Consider the following 8,641-nt stretch of genomic DNA (forward strand, 5'->3'; position numbering starts at 1 on the left):
GTTTTGGGACACGCGGAGGCGAAGGAGCTATCAGCGGCTGGCTCCACCCCCACGCGGCGCCTCGGCATGCGCGGTCGGACGACTTTGTATAAAGCTCAAAACAAACAGCACTGCACAGCCACGCTTCGTTCGGTAAAAAATAACAAATAAAACGTCCTCGTGAATGATAAGCACGTCGCAACAGTGGTAATAGCTGATTATTCACGACTCCGACAGGTAGGCCTTGCATGGCGGGTGCCGGTAGTCGCCTACGCCGTTCACACGCGAGCTCGTCATTGAACGCTTGTTTTTGACGACACTATTAAGTTTTGCACTCGGGTGTAATGCGTTTGCATACGCTGTTACTTTCTCGATGCCATCGATGTGAAGAGCAAGGGTGGAAGCAAAGCGAGCCAGCGCAGAAACGCTGGTAGCCGTGTTTACCTGCGGAATGAACTTGTATCGCTGCTCACAATCTCCGGTCTCGCTAACGGTTTCAAAACTGGCGTTGTCGTGCAGAACTGGCACACTTCAAACATCCCTTTATTCAATCCGGAATGATATCACGTCACCAGGGAAATGTACTAGATGTTTGTCACGCCGCCACAGTCGGCGATGCCAGCAAGGCAACGCTTGCACCACTCCATAGAATCGCTTCAACTAGCCTAAATCATGGGTGATGGGAGCGGCTACAGGGAGATGGCGCCACTAGCGGCATGACGTCACTCGTCTGCTCGCGTTGTAATTGGCTGCTGCCATGCAGCGAGGCGATGCTGCGACGAAAATATTTGGCTGGTTTGATGCTCGCCGCACCGGCTATGCGGCGGTGCGACGCGATGATACATCACGAAATGTCACTAAACATCACCACTCCGGCAGTCGCATTGTCGCACCGCACGCCGAATCGCAGAGAAAATTGCACGTCTGTCTCGCGCACGCAAACGCAAGCCGCACGAAGGTCACACGCGCTCGCAGCGCCATAGCGTCTTGTCGCGTAAGTATTATTTAATTATATTTATAATTTGAAATGTTGAATTAAATATACACAGTGATTAGGACACTTTTTTTATCGTGTACAGTATCCTGGTATACACAAAAAGTTAGATACAAGATTACAGTAACGAGAGTGTCGACATCTTGTGACACTTCGTGCAACCACAGTCATGAACATGTTGGCTTTCGCGTAATGTTTTTTAGGTGAAAATGAATAAAAAGCTTACTCATTTGTGATAACGCCGCGGTGCGGTTTTTGCACCAGACGTACAATGCACAATGTTTCTGCAATAACAATGTTGTGATTGTATGGTTCGCTATGGCCGCACTAGATGGTGCCACCTATTCGGGGGGGGGGGGGGGGGCTGGCATATTTTTAGTTTCTATATCCCAGGCCATTCTAGCTTTGGTAATCTGACTGAAACAATGTAATGGCTATTGGTGCTCGCACTTTGGCTTATTTTAACTCGACAGCTAAAGTATCCGCAGTGCGAATACAGTGAGTTCCTGCGAAGGTGAACCTTACAAGGCGGCCGATCCATGCTGTCCGAGATTTTGCGCCTTTGTGCCACGATATTTGTATAGTGGCTAGCCACTATAATACTTGTGTGCAAAACTTAAAAGTCAAAGTGGTGGCTCTGGCCAGCCTCGGCTTTGCTCATCGTGAAGGTGGGTGACGTCACGGGTAACATGATGCGCCAGCATGTGCACCAAGGCAGCTTATCTCCGCTAGGAGGCGAGTGGTGGCAGCGTTGTTTATGGCCGCGCAAGCGCATGGCCCCAGCAATCTTGCGACGCATCTGTTTGGGGTTTCGCGCATGCGCAATACCGCCACCCCAACGTCCTGGGTACGCAAGCCGCTTGGGTACCCAGCACTAAAACTCCCTAATGATGTCAATAGGCTGCTGCTGACCTCGAGTCAGCTGGAGCAAAAACTATTACAAAAAATTGATGACGCAACACATGTTTAAGAAAAACTACTTGCTAGAACAAGTTGTTTTTTATGTGTAGCGGTACGCAAAAATGTAGTATTTGATCATTTTGATATTAATACTTCGTCCCGACGAGGGCACACTAGGTGTGAAAGATGGAGTAACTAATCTTTTAAAGGATATCTATAAAGGTAACAAGGCAGTTATAAAGTGGGAAAAACGGGTATCCAAGCCTGCAAAGGTAAAACGGGGGCTTGGGCAGGGGTGTCCTCTGTCACCCTTATTATTCATGATGTACCTACAAGGATTAGAGGCCGAATTAGAAAGAAGTGGACTTGCCTTCAACCTCTCTTTCGTCAAACAAGGAAAACTCGTTGAACGGGCACTACCAGCATTGATGTACGTAGGTGATACAGTGCTGATGGCCGACAACAAGGAAGCTTTGCAAAGATTGATGGACATCTGCGATAATGAGGGAGATAGGTTAGATTTCAGATTCAGTAAGGAAAAAGCAGCAGTCATGATTTTTAATGATAATGAAGGTAGTGAGCTTAGAATACAGGAGGTCACGCTACAGATAACAGATAAATACAAATATCTGGGCGTATGGATAAGCGATGGGCCGAGTACCTAAGGGAACATGAAATATACGTGGCGACTAAAGGTAGCAGGAATGCAGCGGTGATGAGAAACAGGGCACTGTGGAATTACAATAGGTATGAGGTTGTGAGAGGAATATGGAAAGGGGTCATGGTTCCTGGGCTGACGTTCGGCAATGCGGTCTTGTGCATGAGGTCAGAAGTTCAAGCAAGATTAGAAATTAAGCAACGTGAAATAGGTAGGCTTGCTTTAAGAGCTCGCGGGAATACACCAAATCAGGGAGTACAAGGTGACATGGGATGGACATCATTTGAGGGCAGGGAACCTAGCAGCAAGATAAAACTTGAGAAGCGATTGAGAGAAATGGGGGAGGAGCGTTGGGCTAGGAAGGTTTTCAGCTACTTGTACATGAAGAATGTCGATACAAAATGGAGGAAGCGAACCAGAAAATTGACGGCTAAATACTTAGAAAACAGCAGGGGGCCAAACCAAAAAGAACTATCAGGTAAGAAGAAGGTGAAGGAAACGGAGACTGACATGTGGAGAATTGGCATGATTAAGAAGTCTGCACTATATACAGATCTATCGAATGTTTAAGCAGGAAATTGCAAAGAAAAGGATCTATGATAATACTCGGGGTAGTTCTCTACTGTTTGAGGCCAGGGCAGGAGTATTGCGAACCAAGACATATCAGGCGGGGGAGTCGCTACGGTCGCCAGTGGGAGCAAACGCATGTCACATCGGCTCCGTCGATTTGTGAATGTTTCCGGGGGTTTTTAAAACTCTGCCCTTGAAACTGGCACACCATCGGACAGATCAAGTCATCGCGAACCCACGGATACCAGCTTTTTGGGTGAGCGTGAGCTTTACGAGCATTAAGGCTCGTAAACTGCAAGAACTATTCGAGTGAGCATCTAGGCCTAACGGTGGTCGAACCTGGCGCATACCACGTCTAACTCGAAGACTGAAAGAACAGCCGAGATGGATGTAGACGAGGCAGGGACAGGGGAAGCCCCGGACCACAGAACTGAACAAGCAAGAAGCGTTTCCACGGGTGAATACGAAGACGCTGACAGCGTTGCAGATGGCTGGATTGAAGTTACACGAAAAAAAAGAGGACGCGCGAGCCAAAACAAGGTGGTGAAACAAGAAGACGCGTGTTCACCAAACCCGATGCGCCAAGGCTGCCGAAGCATTGTCAGCAAGGTTCTACGAGCAAGCAAGATGCCCAGACTACCCAGGGACGATATCAAGGTAATTGTTCGACCGAGGGACGGGCTGAATATAAGGAGCACGTGCGGTGCGAGTCTTGATGAGGTGATACGCAACGGAGCAGGAATGAGCGACGACGAGATGATCACGATCTGCCCCAACCCCACGCAAAACATTTTGGTGATAAGCACACCGGAGGAAAGCACAGCGACGAAAATCGCCAAGATGAAGGTTTTGACTATCAACGGAAAGAGGTACGAAACGAACGCATATGTTTCGGCGCCTGCGAATATGACAAAAGGAATCATACGCAATGTACCTCTTAAATATAATCAAGATCATCTCGTGGAAGCACTGGTGAACACAGCCCCGCCGGGGTGGTCTAGTGGCTAAGGTACTCGGCTGCTGACCCGCAGGTCGCGGGTTCGATTCCCGGCTGCGGCGGCTGCATTTCCGATGGAGGCGGAAATGTTGTAGGCCCGTGTACTCAGATTTGGGTGCACGTTAAAGAACCCCAGGTGGTCAAAATTTCCGGAGCCCTCCACTACGGCGTCTCTCATAATGAAATGGTGGTTTTGGGACGTTAAACCCCACAAATCAATCACTGGTGAACACAAGAAACCCCTCTCTAACGTATGCGAAGAGGCTCGGTAGTACGAAAAACGTGATACTGCTCTATGAAGGAAACCGAGTTCCTTCGTGGGTTTACTTCAACAGCGTTATGATAAGAGTATCTCTGTACCGGAAACAGATAGACTTCTGCAAGGAATGTGGCAGGTTCGGCCACAGACCTGACGTGTACCCAAGACCAGATATCAAACTGTGCCCAATTTGTGGATTAAAGAACCCCACCAATGGACACGAGTGTACGTCCCAGTGCCGAACATGTGGTGAGGCGCACCCCACGGCTGACCGGATGTGCAAGGCCAAATACAAGGTGCCGCACATAGCGAAGCAGAGAAGGTGGAAGGCCAGGTTCAGAGACTTTCAAGAGCGAACCCCGTCACCATCGGATAGCAATGTTGGTGCGGTGGAAGGAGGCCGCCCTAGTCGCTCGAGATCCAGAACCCGCTCCCAACAGGTCATGGGTTCGTCAACCAGATCCGGATCCCCCTCGCCGGTAAAAAGAAGGAGCAAAAGTCGTAGTACGAGCAGAAGTCGGAGTCGGAGCAGAAGCCGCAGCGAGAACCGACATCACCCCCAACAAGACATAGGAGGGGCCACACCTGGCGGAAAACAGAAAGGGCCGCACAAAATCACCTGGCATGACATACTCACGGGAACAAAGGCGGACTCCACACAGGGGCACCCTCTCTCCGGCCGCCCGTGGGCAGCCGCCGACCCCGGCCTGGCAGCGAGGATGGAGAACATGGAGAAAGAGAATAGGGAGCTTAGACAAGAGTTGGCCAAGGCCAGAAAGCAGAATGAAAAATCAACGCGGAAAATTGAGGAGCTACAACAGACACTGAACGAAATCCTCGGGTGCGACTGTTCTCACAACAAATCCGTGCAGGGCGGGGCCTCGCCGCGATGACGTAGCCACCATTTTTTTTTTTTTTTCTCTCTGTCTCTCTCTCTCTCCGTTTGACGGCGCGGTCGACGCGGTCGCTGTGGTGGCGTGCACTCCACGTGAGCGAGCAGCGTGCACTGTCTTGTTAAGTGGCCGGAAAATCAGAACGCAACGATGAGAGAGCCTCCTCACCGACAGAAGGTGATCGAAAAGTACCTCCAAGGATTACGTCATGACGACGGATACTCTCATGGCTACCTGAAGTCAGACGAAGAGCTAAAGCTTTTTGAGAGGTCCCTGGCTGCCGTCAACGAGAGGTATGCTGTGCGGACATCAAGAGACCTGAGCAAGTCGTCTAAATGTGAGGATGTCTCGATTGCTTCTTAATGTATTGATCTGCGCGTAGATCTAGCATTGAAACACGCAGTAGTAATTTAAACCAGCTAGGGACACGGCAGGACAGGCTTCTTCTCAGTTGCGGTTATTGGTTTTCACCTTTTTGAAGTTAGGGTTAGGTACCGATTGTTTTCGTTACCGGTTCACAGTCCCCCTTGAACCTATTCATTTCGGTGTAAGTGAAGTATTGTTCGGATTACCGGGACATGACCCGATCTTCAGAGATTCTATAAACGTTATTGGAGCTGTAATTGGCGCCTTGTCTGTGTCTGCATGTTTCTTTGGTCCCCGTTGCTTAGCGCCCCAAATTATTCAGTTGTAACTGAACTGTATTTTTTCGGTTTTAGTCATGATTAGCATCGCGCTAGCAAGCTAATTGTGACACGGCCGTGCGTGCCATGCGTGGTCCTCCAGGAAGTGTGAATTAGACGCCTAGAGCAAGGCGGGCCTGATGTTGAACGCTGTATATGAGAAGCTGAAGGGTCGGGGTCGAGATTTTTTGCCCAATTATATTAAAATCCCAAGGCCCAACCAAACTGTAACGTGTTGGTGCTGCTTGTAAGTTGTAACTTAAAAACCGCATAAAAAGTCTGGGTAATTATTAATATTAATAATGATAATTATATTTATTATTCTGGTTGACGAAAGCCAGAATTTCTTGCCAGAGGCAGTGCATCTTAAAGTTTTTTTGCTGCCATTACACAAAAACTAAAACAAGATTTGATATTGCCCTCTGCCATGCATAAAACTAGGTGCCTTGATTAAATCATCTTTATTGTTTATTTTCAGCCAATGTCGTCTTCTCCATGATCCACTGTGGATCTCGAATCTCTCTGGACAATGTGCCGTTCCGAGTTGTCAAGGAAACCGTCAAAGTGTGCATATTTGGAACGGAGTACTACAAGAAAACTCGGGAGAAAAAAAAAAGAACAGGTATGTTACATGGTGATGCACTTCCAAAGGTTTCAATCTCATGCACATATCCAGCAGTCTTCCAGTTCAAAGATTGTGTGTAGGCAGTGTAAAGAAGATTTACTTTAAGTTACTACAAGTTTACACGAGAAATAAATATTGTTAACTTCATTTACAGAGTTCAAGTACCACTGACTGGCAGAAGGAGGTGTACGAGAAGAAGCGGGTGAACCTCCAAGGCACAAAGAAGAAGGGGTGCGCAGCAACAATGAATCTGAAGTGGATTGAGTTGTACCCAGATTTCCAGGTATGTAGTGTGCAATGACAAGTAAAAAATAATTCCAGATTAATTTCTGGAGACCTTTATCATGTCATTTATGATTGTGCAATCCGACACAACACAGTTGGTTGAAGATCATTATGGTTTCAAGCAGTGCAACAAGATGAGGGCAAAGTCAAGATGAGACAGAAGACAGCGCTCTATATTTCCACCATTGCCAGTATGTATACACGTGGGAAATAGCAAGATAAACAGAGTGTGAAAAATAAAATGAGCACAACGCATACAGTCTCGGCATCTAAGCCAAGACTGTATGTGTTTTTTGCTTTGCACTCTTATTTTGCTATTTCCCACATGTATACATACTGGCAATAGTGGAAATATACTTCCAGCTATTAGTTCAGCGCTGTCTTATGTCTCATCTTGACTTCGCCCTCATCTTGTCGCACTGTTTGAAACCATAAAATATGATCTGTGTACTTAACAGTGCCTGCTTTCTAGGTGGATGTGCCCCAGCCATGCGGCCAGACAAGAGAGGGTCGTCTGAAAGCCGACAAGGCCAAGGAGCTGCAGGAGGCACTTGACGCAGAGCAGCAGACTGTGGTCAAAGAGACGCGGGTATATGTTAGGATTGCCGACTGCAGTTCCCGTCAAAACCATGGTTTCGAGGACATGGAAGCTTTCAGCCAAAACATGGACAAGAGCGTTGCTGACCGAATTCAGATGTTGGCAAAAGAAGGCATTACTTCTGTATAAGATGTGAAAAAGTGCCTTCACTATTATGTGCACGACGTACTTTTTGCGAACAAGGAGAAGCCTCATAGCAGCTGCAGGGCCTTTTTCCCAACACATCGTGACATTAGCAACCAGATCCAAGCTGTGCTTAACCCATTGGCTTCCGCGCACTGCGCGCCCGGTCCTGCCTACCACTCCGCGGCAAAAGTTTCGCGCCAGCGGGCGGCATGGGGCGGTGTATAAAAATCGCAGTAAAGTCCGCAAGAAACGTTATAGAACCACAATTCTTGCTTTATTCTGTTTGCAATGCTTTACTGCAGCAACTCGGTCAGTATGATTTGCGTGTGTGAAATTCTTTAAAACACACAGGCATGTGAAGCGCAACTTTGCATTTTTCGCACTCCCACCAGCTCTCGGACTTTTTGCCATGTGAATTGCAAACTAAGCAAAGCCTGGATGGATTTTTTTTTACTTTGTTCGGAAGGATCTGACGAGGAAAATGAGCCCACTCGGAAGCTTGCAGGCACATTGGTGTAGCCGCGATAGGTGGGTTTCTTCGGCCGCGGTAAAGGGGCAGAGTGACCTCTTCGAAAATGGCCTCGGCGAGATTGACCTTCCAATCGGTGTAGTGGAGCCGCTTGCCGGTAGCTTTTCCAAATAAAACATAGCTGTTATAGACAGCAATGTCCATAATGTAAAAGAAAATTTTCTTGTAGCCTTTTGCGTATCTTCTCATAATGGGAAAAGAAGCAAGTTGTTGGTCCTCGCGATCAACTCCTCCCATTCCTCGGTTGTAGTCTAATACAACTTGTGGTTTCAAAACTGGCAGGCCGTTCCCGCGACCCTTCTTGCCGGAATCATTCACATTTGCTCCACTGTGCACGGTTGACAGCATAGTGACCTGCTTTTTATCTTGCCATGTTAGAGCCATGATCCCTCTCGCAAAGAGAACTTCGCATTCACCTTTTTTCAACTTGAGCTGGTTGAAGCCTTTTGGCATATTCTTGCGGTGTAGACGAACTGTACCAACTGCATTCGAACCCGCATCTTTGAGGTGACGAAAAAGTGTAGGCGAAGAGTACCAGTTGTCCA

General features: G+C 47.9%; 1 protein-coding gene across 1 annotated transcript; it reads left to right on the forward strand.

Annotated features, from left to right (window-relative positions):
- The first annotated feature begins 1,363 nt into the window (after window positions 1–1,363).
- Window positions 1,364–7,335, forward strand: LOC119176727 (uncharacterized). Its single transcript, XM_037428087.2, has 4 exons — window positions 1,364–5,587; window positions 6,412–6,555; window positions 6,713–6,841; window positions 7,316–7,335. Exons 1-3 carry the CDS (start codon window positions 5,401–5,403, stop codon window positions 6,727–6,729), a joined length of 348 nt encoding a protein of 115 aa, XP_037283984.1. The 5' UTR covers window positions 1,364–5,400; the 3' UTR covers window positions 6,730–6,841; window positions 7,316–7,335.
- The last annotated feature ends 1,306 nt before the right edge of the window (window positions 7,336–8,641 follow it).

This window comes from Rhipicephalus microplus, chromosome X (genome assembly GCF_043290135.1).
Source record: "Rhipicephalus microplus isolate Deutch F79 chromosome X, USDA_Rmic, whole genome shotgun sequence".
NCBI classification, from domain to species: Eukaryota; Metazoa; Arthropoda; class Arachnida; order Ixodida; family Ixodidae; genus Rhipicephalus; species Rhipicephalus microplus.